The following is a 23515-nucleotide window of genomic DNA, read 5'->3' as shown; positions in this document are numbered from 1 at the left end:
TAAGCCTGTCCCATTGACTGACAACTACGAAAGGAGGCCGGGCATACGACTTGCTGCTGTCCCAGGACTGGGAGGAGCGGTGACATTGGAAACGGTGCCGACCACGAGACTGTGATCCTGGCGTAGAGGAGTGGAAATACCGCCGGTAGCAGCTGCTCTGCGATCGGCTCCAAATGGGCAGATCTGCGACAGTGAGGTGCTGGCAATCGACACCAGGGACTGTGGGAGCAGTGCCGTGGTGGGGTCCTGGAATGAGACGAAGAACGGGAACAGCGTCAATGCCTGTACCACAATGGGCTACGGTAGCCTCTTGGAGATGAGGACCTCCAATGCCGTCTATCCCGCTCTTGACGGGGCACGCTCTCCTCGCAAGGTCTACAGTCCCTCGAGGTGGAGGAGTGCCTGGAACCCCTGCCAGTCGGTACCCAGCCAGACAACCTGGTGGGGGTTGACAGAGACCGGCGCGGACTGCCCACGGGGCAGTCGCTGAGCGACGAACGGCATCAGGAACATTCCCTAGACCGTCAACGGCGGAGATTCAAGTGGTGGCTTGCCTCTGGACCGGGGAGCCAATGGTGGCGGTGCTCCTGGTACCAGCACAGACATAACATCCCGGGCTGCTTGGTGCTGACTCAGAGCGGTGCACTGGTGTCGGGGTCAATGCCGACTCCATCAGAATGGCTCAGAGCCAAATGTCCCTTTCCTTCTTGGTTTGAGGCTTGAAGGATCTGCAAATCTTGCAGTGATCGCTGAGGTGGGTTTCCTCCAGACAGCGTAAACTGTCTGCGTGCCGATCAGTCACTGGCATCAGCCGCCTGCAAGTGTCGCACGACTTAAAGCCTGGGGCATGCCCCGATCCAGACACACTAAACTGACCTACTGTAAGTATAGGTATTACTAACTATGAACGAACAAGAGTTCAAGAGGGAAGCTGCAGCCAAGCTGGAGCAGAGCAGTTCCGATGCACCTTCACTGGCAGCAGGAAGGAACTGAGGGTGGGGGGAAGTGCGCAGCACCCCTTATACTGTGCCATAGAGGCACCACCCCAAGAGTACCCCACGGGTACTGCTAGGGGGAAAACTTCTGGGACCATTGCATGTGGTGAGCACGCACACCTATTGTGGAATGCACATGAACAATCTCTCGAAGAATCATTCTTCTTTTTTTAGTATGCATCAGTGTGGATCCCATAACAGATGACTGGCAAGCATCTTCAGGATGGTGGGAATGAGACGCTTCAATTGCATCAGTTGAATAGTGACTGGAGTACCACTCTTGCAAATCTGGCCTCTTATTAATCCAATGCGTAATATTGGACAAACATGAATGGCTGCTCCACCTAGCAGCCTTGCAGTTTTCAGATATCAGCACATTTCGGAAACAGGCCAAAGATGCCACTTGGGTTCTGATGGCATGACCCTTAATAGTCAGACAGAGAAGTACATCAGCCAGTGGGTAGCAGAGTGAGATATGGGTTACCCATTTGAAAGTCTGATGAAATGCCTTGACCATTGGAGCAGCCAACTATAGACATAGGGACAATCTAAAAGATGTTGTCCTGTTGATGCAATATTGAAGAGCTCTGGATACGTCTAGGGTATGGATCGTCTTCTCCCCTTCTGTGGAATGTGGCTTTGGAAGACACGGGCAAACCGAAATCAGAAAACGCCTTGGGAATTAATTTTTTGCATGAGGTCTCAGTACTACTGGCTTTATGAAACAAGATGAAAGAAGTTTCCACTGAGTGCCTGAAACTTGCTCACTCTTCTGGCTAAGGTAATGGTCACCATAAAGACAGCTTTGAGTGGCAGATGGAGTCCTAAAGGTTTAGGAGGACAATGTTGAAGCCCTATGCTGGAGCAGGTTCTCTAATCAGTGGGTAAAGGCATCAGACAATCACAAGAAGGACAGGGTTTAAACCCAGTTTGATTCTAGTACACCACTACAAACAATCAGTGTGAAGCATTTCACCCACTGTATAAGGAGGTATGCAGGAGGATCTTCCCCTTCTTGACCTTTTCCTTTTTGGGGGGAGGAGAATGCCCATTTAAACAAATTTTTAATAGAAATATCAAAATAAAGAAAGTGAAGAGAGATTTCTTGAGAAATTAAGAGTTTTGAAGCCTAGAAAAAAAGGAACGGGTCAAATACAGTCCAAGCTCCATCTTGCTGCCATGGGAGGTGAGAAGGAACTTAAGGAGGGTTGCAACCACTCCACACGAAAGCACAAAGAGGCAGAGGAAGCATGCACAGCCCTGAAGGAGGCTACTATTCAAGCGATTATGAGCTCTCACATGAGCCATGTGCAAATCTACAGTGCAGTCCAGAGATATGAGACACATACTTATAAAACTACAAATTCTTCAGTAAAATGTGGCATCTCATCCTTTTTTATTTGCTTTTTAAAAGAACCACACACTGAGAACAAGAGAAATGCAAAATATAGTACTTGCTGTCATTAGGTTGACAAGCAGCAGATAGTTTCAATTAATTAAATCCTCCCAATATATTTCCAAACAACAATAAAAATCTATGTAGTCTCATCTTAACTCTATTTTAACGTATCAATTATGTAAGAGTAAAAACACATTACAAAGATGCTGTAACCACCACAAAAACAGATATTACACACCCAAAAAATGCAGAGATAAGGGTTACATTAAAAAGAAATTCATATCAGTTCAAGTAAGGAAATGTACAGTAAAGACACCCAGACAATCTTTTCTCTACACTGTAGTGACACCATACAGTAACCACACAATTATGCTTAGTGCATAATTGTGTTTCCAGTTTATATTAAACTGATTTTTAATAACAATATATATTTTCTCTCAAGGCATAATGCATTCCTAGAAATACAATACCTCACCAGAGCACTATTAAATATTTGCTGAGAAAGTGGATGAAACAACTAGGTCGCCATAAGAATGGAGTTTGCTACTCCACAAAGTGAGCGCTACTAAGATTAGAAAATACTGGATAAATATGACTATTTATATATTTATAAAGCAATGTGGCATGGAAGTTAAAATATACCTACACTAGCCTCTTTAATGATGTAAAGGAACATACAATATTTTTTTTGTATGACAATTACATGTAAACTCATCCAGTTGGGTAAAGGGAGGCCAGAGAGGCTGCACTTTAAATGGGTAGCTAATTTTCTTCAACCTTATTCCAGTACACTGCATCTATCTCTATACAATATTTTTCCAATAACTTCTAAATCACAAGATTTCTTGTAACCATTGATAACATAGCACTCACTTGGACACATGAAACATTATATGTCAGTTACTCCAATCAAAGTTTATAACACAAAATAAATCATTTTGGATAATTTTGAAAGACTATGCTCCATGTCAATTTCAGTTTCCACAATACCACTCCACTTGCTGTTTCCAGCACAACAAATACAAGAAGTACGTGTATATCCTCCCAAACCAAATAAGGAGATCCAGTAATAAAAAGTAAATAGTTCCACTTCAAACTCTAATCATTTACTCCCAATGAAATCCCCCCACCTCGCCTTTAAAAATGTTATGCACAGGGAATAAGCTATGAACACATGTAGATGGAGCTGAAAAAATTCACTCACTGGAGGCAAGTAGGAAGCTTTGCATGCTACTTGGGGGCATATGTTAGCAGTTTCTACAAAAAGTAAGCTTTTAATTAAAAAAAAAACCCCTCTGTTTCTGTTCTTTATGGTACTAGAGTAAATATTCCAAAATGCAAACCAACTCAGCATTGTCGTCCCTAATCTGCAGTCAGTTCCAGTGCCTTTGCACAGCATTACCAAGCACCAGCAGAGTATTTAGACTCTGGTCTGTTTCACTGCTTCTATTCAGTACCTGGGGGAAGCAATGAAACTCCGGAATCATATCAAGTTTACACGGATGTAGAGAAAGCAATAAAGCATAGAAGCAGGCACTTCACAGAGGAGACAGACTCAAAAAGTGGTCTAGAGGTAGATAAAGGAGGACACTTCTTCACACCACCCTACCCAGCATCCAAGAAGCTCTAGGTGAGAAGTCGAACAGTGGAGACCTGATGCCCACACCCCACAGGAGCCGGGAAGCTGAGGAGAGGAGTACAGTAACAAAAGCTTCTGTCCTTCGCAGCAGCTAGGAGGCTTTGGGATGGGTAGGAAAGACAGAAGCATTGCCTTACCAGATCATTGGTCAACCTAATCTTGTATCCTATCTCCAACAGTAGACAATACCTGCTGCTTCAGAGGAACATGCAAGAAATACTGCAGTAAACAGTCATGGAATAGCCTATTCATAGGGAAAGTTTCTTCCACTGTAATTCTAGATGTTTCCATTATCAATATATCATGAATGTCAACCTTTTTCCGAACTCTGCAAAGCTCTTGGTCTCACTGTGGCAATCAGTTCCACAGGCTAATTGTGTGTTTTATGAAAAACTGTTTCCTTATTAGTTTGAAATGTGTTGCTAATTCGTTCATTAAAGGTCCGCTTTCCTTATATTAGGAGAAAAGTGGAACAGAAGTACCCAACCTATCTTCTCTATATACTGTTCATTATTTTGCGCATCATGTTTTCTACTGGAAAGAAACAGCACAGATCCCCTTCATTTTTTATACCCAACGCTCATTAGTAGGTGCATCTTGTAAATTTATCAAGGTCTGTAATAGGAAATATTTCTGCATGATCTTAATGTTTTGTCCTGATCGTTTAAGGCAATACAAGTGATTAAAATGTTTTAAGATTTTAAAGTCTTAGTTCCTTGAGAAGAAGCAATTTAACAACTGTAGCAACACAAAGGCTCATCATTTTTGTGCATTGTAGCAAGGTCTGCATGGCACGTTAGTGCACCTCTTCTTGAAAAGTCAGGCACCTCTCCCTGAAAAGTCAGGAGCAATAATCAGTTTCCTTAGTTTTAGGATTCTTAATTTATTTTCCCAAACACTTTTAATCTAAAGGATTTCTTTTCAAGATATGAAGTGAAATTTGTTTGTGAATGATGCTGCATTAACAGCACTAGAAACTGAAGTCCCTGACTAATCTAATCTATATAGCTTGTCTGATTTGTAGAAGTGCAATCTCTAGTGCACGGCCATGCATTTTTTCTGACTAACATGTCAATACAGGAATAAAGACCCTAAATGTCAAATTATGCCTTAGCTTGTGCAAGCCCTTTGTCTCCAAATTGTGACTTCAGTTATATCTGTGTAATGCTCAGCTTATTAGTGGGGATGATGTCTGAACCAAGGAACATCCACCTTGACTTCAGATACCAAGTTGAAATTGTGAACTCCTGTTCCTAGGCATTTGCCTTCCAACCACCCACAAGTGACTCAAGACACCTTTTAAAGAAAAGCTGCTTACATCAGTCACTGTTGGCACTTACATAAGCTCGTATACAAGCTTTCATGATGTCACTTTGCCTTTTTAGTATTTAAAATGGAGCGAGAAAACTCAGTTAGGTATACATTTATAACAAATAACCTATAAGATTACAACAAAACAAAACATAGAAAAATCTTTCTTTCCACTCCTCTCCCATTTCATTTACTTTGTGGTCAGAGTCACAGTTTTATTGATGGTACACATCTTTCTCCAGATCCTGCAAGAGGATGTTTACCAGTATCACAAGCATCAAATCTCAAAGTGAAAATGAGTCAGACAGAAGTGTGCTGTGAAACAAAAGTGAGGAATGAGCTGAGCATCCTGGGTGGTGTTGCTATCAGTCACTTCTTGAACATCAACAGGAAGCAGAAAAAGTTGCACATTTTAAAAAGGACTTTAAAAAATTCAGAATGCATTATTGGTGCTATATCAAAGAATATATTTTCAAAAACTTCATGCAGTTCATGTCCTTTTAATTTGGGTATGTATAGTGATTTTTGGTTTTAGTAAGAAAATTACTATTTGCATGCACCCCAATTGCCTCTACAGGGCAGTTTTTTAAAAAATTAATGTTTATAGTGACTATCCAAAAGGCTCCCAAAGCTCTTTTCAAACATATATGTAGGATCACGCACCTCGGATTAAATACGGCAATCACTCTATACTAGCAGTACCCACAACAGATTTGTTATTAAAAATACATATATGGGAGAGACACCTTTACCTCAGTTATATTTAAAAATGGAATAAGTATATTACTTAACTACTATATCCTCAATTCAAGGAAGAAGAAATAGCTATAAAACACTTCCAAGAATTCTTAAGACTTTCTGTACTACTTCTGTGATCTGGTTACAGCAGCATCTACAGATAAATTTGAAGTGATTAAATTTTCTATTCCTATCTGAATAGGGTAGGCTAATCTGAAAAGCATGGTTTTCAGTTATCACAGATTTCAGAATAAGTACCTACTACCAGTACTCCAGGGACATCTGAACTGAAAATATGAACTACTTTAAAATAAGTACAATGGAGTCTGTCATTATACTTGCTGCAGATAAAGAAACTCATTTTGCCATGGCTGATATAACAGCATGCAAAGACATTTTATTTTCTTTGCTAGCAGAGAGCGAAAGATTTAGAAGTCAGATTGAACACTAAGCCCAAGGCCAATCTGTTGTTATAAACAAGAAAAAACTTGTCTCTTTTCAAGAAAGTGATTCGTATAGCAATAACTAATCTTCTCTATTTTAGGAGAGACTGTAAAACTAAATTTGATACTAAATAAATAAGAACAAAGGCTCTATTTTCCATACATTGGTGGATTTTACAAATTCTCAACAAAAATAATTTAGTGAAAAAAAAAAAATGCTTTAGTTCATTACTGAAAAACAAACAATTGCTTTTTAGAAACTGTTTCTTACCTGCTCGTAATTTAGACGTTGAATTTCAGAAATCTCTTTTGGTTTTGCATCAAGAATATAGTCTCCTTAAAAAAAAAAATGTTTAAGTTATAGTTTATTCCACAACTCAAAGCTTTAGATGTACTCTTTAAAAGTTGTCTATCTTCCCGAATCTCTTTGACAAAATGGTGGCATCTTTAAGTAACCATCTTTAAGAAACTTACCATTGGAACAACTTCCCCAGGGTCATAGTGGATTCTCTATCACTGATATTTTTAAGGCAAGATTGGATGTTTTTGTAAAAGATATGAACTAGGAATTATTTGGGGGAAGTTCTATGACCCGTGTTACTTATGACGTCAGTGATCCCTTCTGAACATTTATGAATTTAAGTTTACTAATGAACTGATGAGAGCCCACTTCCTCAGAACTTTAATCATAATTGTTAGAGAAAAAGTTATAACAGTCTTATCAGAAGTGAAACCCAAATGATAAGTAAACATTTCAGTTAGGCATGTAGCTACTCGATGGCCTGGTCCACACTACCCCCCCACTTCGGACTAAGGTACGCAAATTCAGCTACGTTAATAACGTAGCTGAATTCAAAGTACCTTAATCCGAACTTACCGTGGGTCCAGACGCGGCAGGGAGGCTCCCCCGTCCATGCCGCGTACTCCTCTCGCTGAGCTGAAGTACCGGCGTCGACGGCGAGCACTTCCGGGATCGATTTATCGCGTCTACACCAGACATGATAAATTGATTTCAGAACATCGATTGCCTGCCGCCGGACCCGGAGGTAAAAAAAAAAAAAAAAAAAAAATGGAGATATCCCATCTCCTAGAACTGGAAGGGACCTTGAAAGGTCATCGAGTCCAGCCCCCTGCCTTCACTAGCAGGACCAAGTACTGATTTTGCCCCAGATCCCCAAGTGGCCCCCTCAAGGATTGAACTCACAACCCTGGGTTTAGCAGGCCAATGCTCAAACCACTGAGCTATCCCTCCCCCCCAAGTGTAAGTGTAGACGTACCATATTTGTTGACCTTTTTTTTTTTTGAGCAAGTAGTCATTTATTCCTAGAGTTTGACAAAATATTGTTTGCAATGTTCTTTCAGTGTTTCATGAATTAATTTTTATTGGGTCCAAGATTTGCTGTTTTCTGTACCATTTTCAATGTGTCATGATGAGAGTTAAATATTAATTAGTTTATCTTATGCCTTTATCCAAAGCAACAGGATTATTAAAATACAGTACGTTATATATACACAAAGTTATACAGACACAAACTTGTAATTCTTACATCACACAAAAATATCCACTCCATTTGTATATATTTACATACATGCTTGTGAAAATCTGTTTGAATGTCTATTCAATTTCGCATTTTTATATTTAACTTTTATAAAATATTCAATTCTTTGTTTTTATGCATTACACTTGGTTTCTGTTCAAAATGTGTTTTTTCCCCTGGAGACACACGCAGAAGTGAAAGTTACAATTCTTCTTGCACAGCAAAATATTCCTCTTGCAATCGCAGACCAACTGAGCCTCCTGTTTAAAGAGATCTTTCCTGACAGCCAGATTGCTCATTCAGACCAAACCTTGGACTAGATGGGACACAGCCCTCTATTATCCAAGTGAAGCTAGCAAATCCCAAATCATATTTCAAGTTTAAGCCACTAAAAGAAATAGTAACAGCAGCAAAGTGGCCACATGGTAATATAACAAAGTACATGAATAAAATCAGACACCAAATTAGAAACCAATATAGATATTAAAAGAAATGTGAAATCTGAATCCTTTATATTTTGTTAGCGTCAGATTAAATACATGTAAAAATAAAATAATTAAACAATTTACTTAAAGTATAGTTTGGTTGTGTTTTATTTTAATTTCATTTTAATTTATTTTGCATTTATTTTGGAATCTGATTATTTAGGCTTGCTGTAAATGTAATATGAGCAATTATATCAAAATCAAATGACACTGAAAAGTAGGGCTGTCCATTAATCAGTTAACTCACACGATTTACTCAAAAAAATTAATCGCTATATTAAAAAAGTAATTGCAATTAATCGCACTTAACACTAAAATACCAATTGTGGATGTTTTTCTACATTTTCAATATTGATTTCAATTATAACAGAATACAAAATGCACTGTGCTCACTTTATATTATTTTTTATTACAAATATATGCACTGTAAAAATGATAAAAATAGTATTTTTCATTTCACCTCATCCAAGTACTGAAGTGCCATTTCTTTATCGTGAAAGTGTAATTTACAAATGCAGATATTTTTGGTTACATAACTGCACTCTAAAACAAAACAGTTTAAAACTTTAGAGCCTACAAGTCCACTCAGTCCTACTTCTTATTCTGTCAGTCGCTAAGACAAATAAGTTTGTTTACATTGATGGGAGATACTGCTGCCTACTTCTTGTTTACAATGTCACCTGAAAGTGATAACAGGTGTTTGCATGGCACTGTTGTAGCCAGCGTTGCAAGGTATTTACATGCCAAATGCGCTAAAGGTTCATATGTCCCTTCCATGCTTCGGCCACCATTCCAGAGGACATGTTTCCATGCTGCTGATGTTAGTTAAAAAAAATAATGCATCAATTAAATTTGTGACTGTACTCCTTGGAGGGAGAATTGTATGTCCCTGCTCTGTTTTACCTGCATTCTGCATATATTTCATGTTATAGCAGTCTCAGATGATGATCCAGCACGTTTGTTTTAAGAACACTTTTACAGCAGATTTGACAAAACGCAAAGACGGTACCGATGTGAGATTTCTAAAAATAGCTATAGCACTCAACCCCAGGTTTCAGAATCTGAAGTGCTGTCCAAAATCTGAGAGGGACGAGGTGTGGAGCATGCTTTTAGAAGTCTTAAAAGAGCAACACTGATGTAGAAACTACAGAACCCAAACCACCAAAAAAGAAAATCAACCTTCTGCTGGTGGCATCTGATTCAGATGACGAAAATGAACAGGCGTCAGTCTGCACTACTTTGGATCGTTATCAAACAGAACCAATCATCAGCATACAAGCATGTCCTCTGGAATGGTGGTTGAAGCATGAAGGGATATATGAACCGTTAGCAGGTACCTTGCAATGCGGGCTACAACAGTGCCATGCGAACACCTGTTATCACTTTCAGGTGACACTGTAAACAAGAAACAGGCAGCAGTATCTCCTGTCAATATAAACAAACTTGTTTGTCTTAGCAATTGACAGAATAAGAAGTAGCACTGAGTGGACTTGTAGGCTCTAAAGTTTTACACAGTTTTGTTTTAGAGTGTAGTTATGTAACCAAAAAAAAAAAAAAAAAAAAAATCGCATTTGTAAATTATACTTTCACAATAAAGAGGTGCCACTTCAGTACTTGTATGAGGTGAAATGAAAAATACTATTTCTTTTGTTTATCATTTTTACAGTGCATATATTTGTAATAAAAAATAATAATATAAAGTGACCACTGTGCACTTCGTATTCTGTGTTGTAATTGAAATTAATATATTTGAATATGTAGTAAACATCCAAAAATATTTAAAATAAATGGTATTGTATTGTTGTTTAATAGAGCGATTAATCTTTTTAATTGCTTGACAGCCTTACTGAAAAGTGTTTTTCAAATGGATGATCACTAGGAGAAGGTGATATAGAAAATAAACACATTGTTGTATTGATAAAACAGTTCTCTTTTTTGTTAGGTTTATATAAAAACAGTTTATTTTTTGAATACTTCTCCTATACTGTCCACTGACTGTGTGCCTAAACCAGGGGTTGTTAACTCAGGTCCTCAGGGATCTCCAACCATCCAGATTTTTGTTTCCGACAGCAAATAATTGTTTTTATTAAAATCCATTAATTTGTGTTGCATATAGAATGCTCACGTGCCCTGGACATTTTTATGAATTAGGACATTTAAGTGTTTTATATGCAATATTAAGCAGTGTATATTTAAAACAAACTATTAAGTGAAGTGCCAGTTGGATTAAAACCCTGGACTATTGGCTGTCACCAAGGACCAAAGATGATCTAACACACCAGCTGGGAAAATCTCAGTCTTTGGCCTTGAATCTCACTCTTTGGAGCTGTAAATCTCACTCTTAAGGGCAGCCAACCCTCAGCATCTCTGTTAGCTATTAGTTTATCAAAGAGAACAGAAACTCCTAAAACATTTGCCTAGACTTCGATTTTTAAAATGTGATGAAATAATATAGAGCAATGCCCTCACAGCACAGATGATCATAACCCCAGACAAATACATTCTTTAACAAAGTTAATGAGAGATCTTGAATCAATACCCAAATTGTTGTTTGCCATGAGTTACAGACCCTTTGAAACAATAAATCTGTAGATGCTTTGATAGAACATAGCAATATCTGCTTTATAGGTTAGATTAAAACATGGTCAGATAAAATATGGATTGCTTTGAAAATTAGTATGGATTTGGTTTCAAATAGTTGTAGAATTTGACTAATGCATCCAGATCTAATAAGCTATTCAATTTGTGTATAATACACTAATCAAAGTATATAAAAATTGAGGATATTGGCAGCAGCCAACTGGCTAGGAGTACTGCAAAGAGCCAACTCCTTTCCCCATGAGCAGTATAATCTTCCGTCTCTTGGGAGTAGGAGAGGTGTGGGGACCAACCAGACCAAAAGCTCTTGTCCCATCCCATTACTCTTCATATATACACATATATACACACACACACACACACATATATATATACACACACACACACACACACAAGTTAGCTACCAGCCTTTCAGAATCCTCCCAGTGTTGCTTTATTTTGCCTTGCAGCATCTTTCTCCCCCAATCTCTGAGTTAAGTCTTCCCTTATCAGATATTAACTCACCATCTCCTAACAGGCCCTTTGAGAAGAATGAAACAGTGGGAATTTCCTCACAACAGGCAGCTTCTTACCATATCTGCCAGGTTTTCACAGGTTATTTAGCAAGGGATCCAAAAATTACTGTGTCCTCATGAAACACTTAAGGGGGACCATCTGTCATAAGAGCCTGAATCACCCCTATACTTTGAGCTGAAGTGAGGCTACTAAGAAAAGCGGTCTTTGCAAGTAGGTGGTAAAGGGAACAGCTTGCTCAGCACTCAGAGGGGCGGAAATCCATCAGCTCTGCTAATACTTAGGCTTGGCAGAATTGAATTTTTATTTTATTGTTTTGACAGATAATATTGATGTTTATTTTTAAGCATTGTTCCAATTTTTATTATTTACATTTTCACAGTTGAGGGAAATTATGGAGGGAGGGGTCAGACAATGACAAAAGATGATGAGATTCAAGAAGTTCAAGCTTTATAACCATTAACACCACAAACTGTCAGCATCAAATGTCAAAGTATACAAAGTAAATATCCTTAAATCAAACTAAGTTCTCAGGCAGCATTTCTCTTAGTTTGCCTATTTGCAAATTTTGATTAAGGAAATACTTTCTGGTTGGTTTGTGTGTGTATAGTGAAATTGACATTTATGACAATTATCGAGGAAAATCTCATCCTTCCAAGTCTACTAATACTATATTGAGGTCCCAAGGATAAGGGGGCTTCCAAATCAGTAGAAAAATGTGAATGAGGCCTTTAAGAAATCTTCCTGCTGTGGGATGTGAGAAAAACAAAAAAAGTATGGCTCCCTGGATAGGAGTGTGTTATGCAGATATTGCTGCTAGAAGGAACCTTATGGAGCTGATTGAAAAACAGATTATTTCAGAGTTAGTAAATAGTCCAGTATTGCTGAAATTGGTGATGTCAGGGGAGAAAGCTGGTGCTGAGATCCTCAAAACAAAAAAATCTCTTCCATTCAGCTTTATAATTAAATCTCATGAAGGCTTCCTGCTTTAGAGCAGGGGGGAGGGATAGCTCAGTAGTTTGAGCATTGGCCTGCTAAACCCAGGGTTGTGAGTTCAATCCTTGAGGGGGCCACTTAGGGATCTGGGGCAAGATCAGTACTTGGTCCTGCTAGTGAAGGCAGGGGGCTGGACTCGATGACCTTTCAAGGTCCCTTCCAGTTCTAGGAGATGGGATATCTCCATTTATTATTATAGAGCAGAATGTTCTGAACCTCAGAAGAAAGCTTCTTTCTGTGGACATCATCCAGCCAACATCCTGGCTGTCAGATGTAACAGAGTTGGGTCCAGGTGTATAATCTAACTGTTGTTCTCAAAGACTACGCAGCCAGGGCCGGTAAGGTGATGGTGGCTATATTGAAACGTTCATCAGTTCTAAATACCACAACTGCCTGGCCCATACTGGAGTGTCCTCAGTACCCTTGGCATCATGGACATTGGTGGAAAGGTATGCATTAGTCTTAGTAGCCAGGCAGTTAAAAAACAAAAACAAACAAAAAACGACATCTGTCAGGGAGGATGGACTCCAACACCCTCTTAAACAGATTGTCAGACTTCTGTTGTTCTGGTCTGGGGCAAACAGATCTATTTCTGGAAATCTCCATTTGTGAAAGATGTTATGTAGGACTGAATCTCTGACAGATCACGCATGGTAATCTGAGAACAGCCCATCAGCTGTTCTATGAAAATAATGAGACCAGGACAGCCAGGCAACCACAGTGGTTTGGTTCAGAATGCACCAATTCCATTGCCACATGGCTCCTGATAGAGCAGGGAATGACCTTGCTCCCCCATGGCCTGTTGACATAATGCATAGTTGTGGTAAAGTCTGTCAGAACATGTATTGTGGATCCGAAATGCTTTTTCATGCCAGTTGGACGGTTCTGAGCTCTAGATATTTATGTAGAGATAAGCTTTTTGAGATGTCTGAGTGTCTTGGAAGGCAGCAGGTACTGTGTTGTACACCTGATGAGGAGAGAGCTTTTTGAGGGACTGTGACCATCATGTCCATGCAGTGCCTTCTGGATAGATAAACTGATTTCAACTTCAACCATCCTTCAATAGAATGTAGGTCAAGTCTGACAATCTCGGACGTAAGAGCATGAGGCCATGGGTCCTAGTAGCCTGAGACACGTTCTTACTGATGGTCTTAATTGATCTTGAAGTGGGTTGATAAAACCTATCATTATTTGGAATCTCTTGTGTAAGATAAGCTGTCATGGACCTGGACTCTATCAGTGTTCCTAAGAAATCTACGCTGAGTCAGTACAGTTTTTTGTCTTTTGATGTGGATCTAGCGAGGCAAACCACATTAGAATTATTTGTACTGAGTTAATCACCTGTTGTGGTGATCTTCCTTGAATCCTCTAGTAATCAAGTTATGGATGAACCTGGATTCTTTATCTCCTTAGATAGTCACCACAACTATTGAATACATTCAGTGATGTGGAAAGACCAAGGGTAGGACTGGTAGCAAGATGTTCCCACCAGGAATCTGAAGTATTTCCTGTAGACTGGCTGGACTGATATATAGAATAGGCATCTTGCAAGTCAAGAGCTGCAAATCAGTCCTGAAGATCTAATGAGTGAATTATAGAAGTCAAAATCACCATCCTGAACTTGAAATAACAGATTTTAAATCTTATCAGTGCTAATACCCTCGGGAGGGGAAAGGAGAGTGTCTAACCTAACAAGTTTATCTAAGGGAAAAAGACATGTGTTTTTGTAAACAGATTATTAACTATGATTCTGAGTAACACCCGCTAGCACAGTGTCCAGAGCAAAGGAGACAACTGCTATGACTGCGAAACAGAACCTCTGGCCATAAGAAAGAACTCAGGGACAGCTAGACCTGTTCCAACCTTTACACCATCAGGTGAGGAGATAAAAGGGCATGTAGGATGCAGTCAGAGCCCCACACTCTACTGCCCAAAAGAAACCATCTCACATGCATGAAGCACATGCACACCAAGAGCAAAATTCATTTAGACAATCACTCACAGAAGAATCAATCAGTCCAGGGTTGTAATTAATCCTTATGAAAATATGTTATAGAATATTCTCCATAGCCAGTTTACTAGTAGGGCTGCTTAAGAGTTTCTTTGTAGCATTAGCAATGGTAGAAGTGTTTTAAATCTCCATTATTATTCTTCACTGTTTGCTATATGTAATGGATGCTGGTTACTAAATTGCATAAATAACCTCAACTCTATATGCTTAGAACAGCCTTCAAACAGTAGATTAAAATAAAGGCTACTGGGAAAAACAAACAAGAATTTTTTAATTACTGCAACTAAGAAAAACTTAATGTTTAGTGCCTCTGACTGACAAGCAGCCCCAAATCACAGATATGTACATGGCCATATAAACCAAGTGATGTTTCCCATTCTTTCTTGCCATCTCCTATGGCTCTTGATGGGACAGAGATGACAGTAGCCCTCAGTTAAAATGACCTCTTACAAAACAGCCATTACCTCCCTTTGTTCCCAGCAAGCGTGAAGCAAAGCTGCTCTCAAAGAAGATGGTGTCACCTATGCCGTGAGGGTCCACGATCTCCTCAGCATGGCCTAATTTCTTTCCTATTGGGAACAACAAGAGGTGGTGGCTGTTTCCTAAGAGAACAGTTCTCTGTGGAATTCCCTAAATACCAAAATTCTATTTATCAGCCTCAGTTATGAAAGGTAAAAGCAGAAAGTTACTACTAATCATAAAATGAATGCCCTCAAATAGAGCCAATGCATGAGATTTCAGTGAGTTTTAACTCTATGGGGAGTTTGAAGTCTGTTATTCCATTATTAAAATAATTCATAGTAAAGTGTTCAGACACTGGATGCTAAATTTCTTAAAGAACTCATTAAAAAACTTTAAAACGGATGTTATTTCAAACTAATTAACCAAATTTGGTGCAGAATGAATTGACAAATAAAAGAGCAAGTGCAATAATTGTAGGAAGGATATGCTGTATTCCTTATACATAAAGTGATTGAATTCCTGCTTTAAGAAAAAACCACCCCTCACAGTTCCATAATATATGCTCATAAAAAGTAAATCTAAACAGTCCATCTATACAAGTGCTTCCTACAGTAGCGCAGATCCATTCATTGTATAGTGCCCAATCTTTATGTGTTTTTCCTCCTTGTTATTTTAACCCACAATAAACTATTCCCTAGGGAAGGAATGTTATGGAGAAAATCGTTCTTTTCACTTTCTCAGGTTAATTTTATACAAAAAACTGAAACATCACTCCAAAGTTATTAGGCTGGGAGGGAAGGACCTGTAGTGTCTAGAGCTTAAAATGTGTGGTGATTGGACCTTGAATATCTGAATGTTCTGGACTATCAGAGTTAGACTTGTCCTCTGGAAACAGTTGTAGATGGGTTAGAGACTGAACTTGAGAATGAAGTGGTGCCTGCAAATAAGAGACCCCCATCTACCTTGCCAATTACATTAATTTTTTGTTGTTCCTGTAATTAGGCAAGAACAAGGAGAAAAATAAAGTCACTGTAGAAAATTAAAAGAAACAATTGTCTTAGTACTTTTCAGGAGATAGAATATGAACAAAGCAAGGAACATGAAGAAGAAAATGTCTATTGGCATCCTTGAGCATGAGGCCAGCCCATCTGCATGATCCAGGCCATAAGCTGGCAGTCACAGCAACATTTTACATTTAACCATGAAGGTAGAGCACAGAACTTCCATTAGCAGCACCAATGAAAAGAACGAATGATAACCAAGGTAGTCTAGTATACCAGATTATATTTTGCGTAACCTATATTCAATCAAAACCTGCTGGAGAAAAAGTTATATGGAAAAATATTCTCATGTAATACTACCAAGTGATAAACTACTTTCTTAAATATAATTATAAATCTATCCTGGGTCACTACTAACCTAAATATTCCATCAGCTGTTCAGCAGTTATGATTTCCATCATTGGTGGCAGCTTGACCTGTGAAAGAAAAGGATTTTGCTTCAAAAACTGAGAAGTATATTTGAGGAAGTTTGTGTTTCACTTTTTGATTTTAATGTTTTTACAAGTTCTTCTGGGCAGAGAGCATACCTATCTCTGTGTTTATACAGCACCTAGCACAAGGGGGCCCAGATCCTATAGGATATCTCTAAGGGATACCATACTATATTTCAAAAAATAGAAAATACTTTCTAGTACATGAACTAAACACACACAAGGGTGAAAGATCTCTCCACCACAACACGACAGTTTAACTGTCATTAAAGGAATGACAGTTGCATACTGCTTGTGTACTGTATTTAATGTAACATGGTTAAATTTTTTTTTTTTTTTTAATTGTACGTAGTGGAAAGTTAACTTGCTTTTCTACCATCTTTTCCTTCCTCGCTTCACTCACCTTTTCTTCTTTCCTTTCTCTTCCCCTCCAACTCCTGCTCTTTCCCTAGAATGTTTTTTCTCTACTTCCTCTCCTACATTTTCCTTCCTTCTCACAAGGTCCATCCCTCTCTCTCTCTCTCTCGTATTTCACTATTCTAAATTATCCCATCAAGCTTTTCCTCTCTCCCCTCCATCATGCAAATTCAGATATAGGATTTTTATTTATTTATTTTAAAGAGAATACCTAATAGCAAAAGGAAGAAACTTACTACCCAAACAGATACTAAATACTGGGCCAAATTCCTGTGGAAATACTTAAGTGAAACCTCTCTCCATATACACACAAAGAAAGAATTGGTGCTGAAATCCCTGAATCTTGCTTGGAGCACCATCTTCTGTATCAGCCTCCAACTAGTAGGCGTCTGATAAATGTGAAGCTCTCACGCCAGTCTCCCAAGCCTCTGGGGCTGCTAGAAAAGAAGGAAGTCTTCTCTGTTTACTTCTTTACCAACTCTGAACATGGAACCCAAACCTCAATTGGAGTCATACTCCTTGGAAAATAGTTCCAGTGCCTACTTCTGCAACTGAAGAAATGAAATTCAATTGTCAGTTTCACTGCTTCCAGTGGGATTCAAAAAAGGCAGAAATGGAAACTAACAAGGCAAGTTTTCACTCCACTGCATCTTGGCAAAACTATAAACAACATACGCAGCACTAAAGCTCTCTGAAAACACTGGAAGACAGAACAGCATCAGGTGACAATTTTGGAAAGGTTTCAAAATCATAAGGGCTGAAAAACCTTAATACTTGATTCTCAAGAAGCTGATGGAAGCATTTGCCTAGACAAGCAAATTTTTGAAACCTTTTAAAATTGAGCTACTTAGAATGATTAGACTTATACAACATCTCAACTTAATTGCAAATCAAATCTATTTTTATAGGGCTTCTATGGCCTGGTTTACACTAGGAGGTTATGTCGAATTTAGCAGCATTAAATCGAATTAACGCTGCACCCGTCCACACAAGGAAGCTATTTAGTTCAACATAAAGGTCTCTTAAATTCGATTTCTGTACTCCTCCCCAACGAGGGAAGTAGCGCTAAATTCGACATGGCCATGTCGAATTAGGGTAGGTGTGGATGGAATTTGACGCTAATAGCTCCGGGAGCTATCCCACAGTGCACCACTCTGTTGACGCTCTGGACAGCAGTCCAAGCTCGGATGCTCTGAGCAGCCACACAGGAAAAGCCCCGGGAAAATTTGAATTCCTTTTCCTGTCTGGGCAGTTTGAATCTCATTTCCTGTTTGGACATCGTGGCGAGCTCAGCAGCACTGGCAACGATGCAGAGCTCTCCAGCAGAGGTGACCATGAAATCTCAGAATAGAAAGAGGGCCCTAGCATGGACTGATCGGGAAGTCTTGGATCTGATCGCCGTGTGGGGCGATGAGTCCGTGCTTTCGGAGCTGTGATCAAAAAGACAGAATGCAAAGATCTACGAGAAGATCTCAAAAGCCAGCACAGAGAGAGGGTACAGCTGGGATGCAACTCAGTGCCGCGTGAAAATCAAGGAGCTGAGACAAGCGTACCAGAAGACCAAAGAGTCAAACGGACCCTCCAGATCCCAGCCCCAGACATGCCGTGTCTACAAGGCACTGCATTCCATTCTAGGTGCGGCCGCCACCACTACCCCACCACTGACCGTGGACTCTGAGGATGGGATATTGTCGACGGCCGCTTCCTCGGAGAGGTTAGCGGACGGGGAAGATGAGGAAGGTGAGGAGGAGGACGAGGCAGTCGACAGCGCTTACAATGCTGATTTCCCAGACAGCCAGGATCTCTTCATCATCCTCACAGAGATCCCCTACCAACCGTCCCCTGGCGTTAACCCAGACCCTGAATCAGGGGAAGGATCAGTCGGTAAGTGTTTTAAACATGTAAACGTTTATTTTGAACAGAACAGGAATATTAACAATGGGTTTTTCATGATTAGTTTGCCCTAGGCACTCTACTTTTTAGTCCTTGCCAGTGCAGGTACTGGAAAAGAAGGTCTATATGTCCGGGGATAGAGCTGAAATCCTCATAGGACATCTCCACAAAGCTCTCCTGGAGGTAATTGGAAAGCCTTTGCATGAGGTACCTGGGGAGAGCGGCCTTATTGTGTCCTCCATGGTAGGAAACTTTTCCTCGCCGGGCTATCATCAAGTACTCTGGGATCATTGCCTTGCAGAGAATACGGCCCTGGTTTTTGCTGGCTTTCACGCAGCATGCGTTCTCTCTCGATCTCAGAAATTCTCAACAGAGTGATGTCGCTCATGGTGACCTGCTTAGAATTAGGGGAATGTTACTATTGGGACTGCTTGCCTGTTCCTTTACAGAACTGTCACCCGCGGTTTACAGCCACGCGGTGGAGGCGGGAGAGGGGCAGCATACAGGGATCTTTCCTGGGGACAGCCGTGAGGGGGTGGGACAGGGGCAGAGTTCATGCTGGCGAGATTGCAGGCAGCAGGCACTGGCCAATGATAGGAGCATTGCTTTGAATGTGCAAGGAGGGCACTGCTATAATTTAAGTTTTAAGCAGCCAAAAGTCTACCGCTTACCATGTCAGCTTGCTACCCGAATTCCACTGTCCTGCCCCGCTTGTCTGATCTCCACTGCAAGACTCCAGGCACTTGAATGCAAAGGCCGAAAATTCGACTGTCCTGAGTGCGCATGTGATAGGTGCTGTGCATGGTCTTGTTCACAGAGAAAGACTATGTTCATTGTTCACAAAAAATTATCTTTGTGAGGAATTCACTCCCTTTTTCCCATCCCACAGCTGCGAATGTCTCCTGACCTACCCTGGCATCCCCCTCGCAGAGGCTGGCGCAGATTAGGCGGAGAAAGAAAAGGACACGGGACGACGTTCTCAGAACTTATGGGCTGCTCCCGAGCCGATGCGGCCCAGCAGACCCAGTGGAGGGAGAACATGTCGCAATACCAGCGAGCACACAGCGAACGGGAGGAGAGGTGGCGGCAGGAAGACCAGCAGGCGACTCAAACGCTGCTTGGACTAATGAGGGAGCAAACAGACACACTCCGGCACCTTGTGGATGTTCTGCAGGACCGGAGGCAGGAGGACAGAGCCCCGCTGCAGTCTATCTCTAACCGCCCTCCCCTGCCACAAACTCCCATACCTCCTCACCCAAAGTCCCAAGAAGGAGGGGCGGCAGGGGCCGTGAAAACTGTCACTCCACCCCTGCAGTACCAGAAGGCTCTCATTCCCAAAAATTTGATAAGTCCTTTCCTTCCCGCCTCACCCAAGCTCCTGTCCCAGTTTCATCCCCCAACTGTGTAGTTGCTAATAAAAGATAAGTTTCTGTTAATTACTGTTTCCATCATGTTCTTTTAGGGGAGAATGTGTTTGAAGGGGGGGGGGAAGGGGATTGGTAATTGGAGAGGACAGTCACCTTTACCAAGGTACAGACACGGGGGCAGGTTCAGCAGAAGGTCACACACACATTGCAGTCATTAGGCACCCTGGTCAGTCTGGGAGGTGGTTTTCATGTTCTGTGGGGGGGGGGGCATGTGATTTTGTGGCGGGGGTGGGCGGATAGAGATCTTATGCAGCGGTCCTTGTCCTGGATCACAGAGCCACGCAGCAGGGGATCTGTAACCGTCCTCCCCTGCCACAAAGTCAAATAGCCCCCACGCAGAGTCCCGAAAAGGAGGGGTGGCAGGCTCCATTGAAACAACCAGTCCACCACTGTGGACCACTCTAGGAGCAGGAGCCTGTCATTCCTCGAGTTCAGAAGCGTTCTTTCCATCACTACGCCCGCACCCCACCACAGTCTGCGTCCCAGTTTCAACACTTTACCGCGAAATCCGTAATAAAGAAAATGGTGTTCATTAACAAAGTTCCATTTCTTTTATTTTTAAATGTGTGTTGGAAGGGGGGAGGGGACGGGGTGAACGTGGTATGTAACTGGAGAGGATCGTCAACATTAACTGGGTAAAGAAACGGGGGCAGGTTCAGCTTCTCTTTAAATAAACTTAATAGTCACAGGTTACCCTGCTCACTGAGGAACCTAGCTTTCAAAGCCTCCCGGATGCACAGCGCGTCCCGCTGGGCTCTTCTAAACGCACGGCTGTCTGGCTGGGCGTAATCAGCGGCCAGGCTATTGACCTCAACCTCCCACCCTGCCATAAAGGTCTCCCCCTTGCTCTCACAGAGATTGTGGAGCACACAGCAAGCTGCAACAACAATGGGGATATTGGTTTCGCTGAGATCACAGCGAGTCAGTAAGCTTCTCCATCTCCCCTTGAGACGTCCAAAAGCACACTCCATCACCATTCTGCACTTGCTCAGACGGTAGTTGAAGAGTTCTTTTTCATTGTCCAGGGCACCTGTATAGGGCTTCATGAGCCAGGGTATTAGCAGGTAGGCTGGGTCCCCGAGGATCACTATAGGCATCTCCACGTCCCCAACAGTTATTTTCTGGTCTGGGAAGTAAATACCTTCCTGCAGCCATCTAAACAGACCAGAGTTCCTGAAAACATGAGCGTCATGAACCTTGCCCGGCCATCCTACGTTGATGTTCGTAAAACGTCCCCTATGGTCCATCAGTGCTTGCAGCACCATTGAAAAGTAGCCCTTTCGGTTAATGTACTGGCTGGCCTGGTGGTCCAGTCCCAGGATAGAGATGTGAGTTCCAGCTATAGCCCCACCGCAGTTTGGGAATCCCATCGCGGCGAAGCCATCTATAATGACCTGGACGTTTCCAAGCGTCACTACCTTTGACAGCAGTAGCTCAACGATTGCGTTGGCTACTTGTATCACAGCAACCCCCACGGTAGATTTGCCGACGCCAAAGTGATTCGCGACTGACCGGTAGCTGTCTGGTGTTGCAAGCTTCCAGAGGGCTAGGGCCATTCGCTTCTGGACAGTCAGGGCTGCTCGCATCCAGGTGTCCTTGCGCTTCAGGGCAGGGGACAGCAACTCACAAAGTTCCAGGAAAGTTCCCTTCCGTATCCGAAAGTTTCGCAGCCACTTTGATTCATCCCAGACCTGCAGCACTATACGGTCCCACCAGTCCGTGCTTATTTCCCAGGCCCAGAATCGCCGTTCCACAGCATCAACATGACCCATTGCAACCATGACAGTCACGGCGCGGGGTCCCGTGCTTTGTGAGAGGTCTGTGCCACCCTCAGACTTCATGTCCTCACCGCGCTGCCGTAGCCTCCTCGCCCGATTTCTCAGCATCTGCCTCTGGAAAAGGTGGATGATAAGGTGCGAGGTGTTGACAACGGCCATAACTACAGCGATGGTTGCAGCGGGCTCCATGCTCGCAGTGCTGTGGCGTCCGCGCTGTCATTCACCAGAAAAGTGCGTGAACTGATTGCCCGCTGGCGCTTTCAGGGAGGGAGGGCAGGAGTGACGGTTGGATGACAACAGTTACCCAAAACCACCCTCGACACTTTTTTTTCCCCAGCTCACATTGTGTGCTCGACCCAGAATTCCAATGGTCAGCGGAGACTGCGGGAACTGTGGGATAGCTGCCCACAGTGCACCGCTTCCAATGTCGACGCTTGCCCTGTTAGTGTGGACTCAAAGTCGAATTACCGTCCTTAGTGTGGATACACACGTTCGACTTTGTAATATCGATTCCACATATTCAATTTAAGTACAATCGAACTACTCTCATAGTGTAAACATACCCTATAACACTACAAATTAATGACTCTCAAAACCTTTGGCAAGTGTGCATACAAGATTTTTGCCAAAATGACGCGCAGCCCTTGAGTTCTGTTGCAAGGATTTGTTTCCACAGGGAAAAAGTCCAGAATAGATAGTGTAGAACAGCTATTGCTGAATAGGTATTCCACAGTAGCTCCCCATATGGATACTCTTATTTTGCGCCTTTGTGAGTTTTAAGTTAATTCATTTTAGAAATGGATTACCCCAAACTGCTAAAAGGCACTCAGTGCGGAATAAGAGCGTCCACACAAAATGTCGAAGTGGAATAGCTATTGAGATCTAAATTTGCACCCTTCTTATTTTACAGTAACTCCCCTGTATAGATAAACCCTTAAATCCCCAAGCAGCAATATTGGTCCATACTGTCTTTCACAATCTACAGCAGGCCACGAAACTATAGCTATTTTTCTGTTATGTAAACCTTCCAAGAGCTAGATGCCTGTGCTGCCTTCAAACTTGACTACAAAAACATGCTTAGTCCTTCCCACAGAATTCAAGCAGAAGCTACAGCTAATGAAAATAAGATCCATTTAAGCAATGTGAGCATATGGGATTACATCTGTGCTAAAGTCTCTGAACTGGCTTCTTGTTCACATCCCAACAATTCATGCTAATAGTGATGATCTTTAATGCCCTGCATAGTCTAGAACTAGCCCCTGCCTCTGATGATTTGGAGGAATCTATATGTATAACTTACAAATTCTGGTTATTATGAAGTTACTGTATCATAAATGCCCTCTGTTGATGTGTAGCCACCATGATTCTAGCGGGATTGTT

General features: G+C 41.5%; 1 protein-coding gene across 1 annotated transcript in view; it reads right to left on the bottom strand.

The window, feature by feature from the left end:
- The window catches only part of MINDY2 (MINDY lysine 48 deubiquitinase 2), a 119230-nt gene that overhangs the window by 81537 nt on the left and 14178 nt on the right, over positions 1–23515 (bottom strand). Inside the window, exons 2-3 of the mRNA XM_054041541.1 lie at positions 16548–16605; positions 6797–6861 (exon numbers count right to left, since the gene is read on the bottom strand). Of these exons, the coding sequence (XP_053897516.1) occupies positions 6797–6861; positions 16548–16605 (123 nt within the window). The remainder of the gene's footprint in view (positions 1–6796; positions 6862–16547; positions 16606–23515) is intronic.

This window comes from Malaclemys terrapin, chromosome 10 (genome assembly GCF_027887155.1).
Source record: "Malaclemys terrapin pileata isolate rMalTer1 chromosome 10, rMalTer1.hap1, whole genome shotgun sequence".
Taxonomy (NCBI): domain Eukaryota; kingdom Metazoa; phylum Chordata; order Testudines; family Emydidae; genus Malaclemys; species Malaclemys terrapin.
The sequence above is the reverse complement of the archived record's forward strand: the minus strand, read 5'-3'. Positions and strand labels throughout refer to the sequence as shown.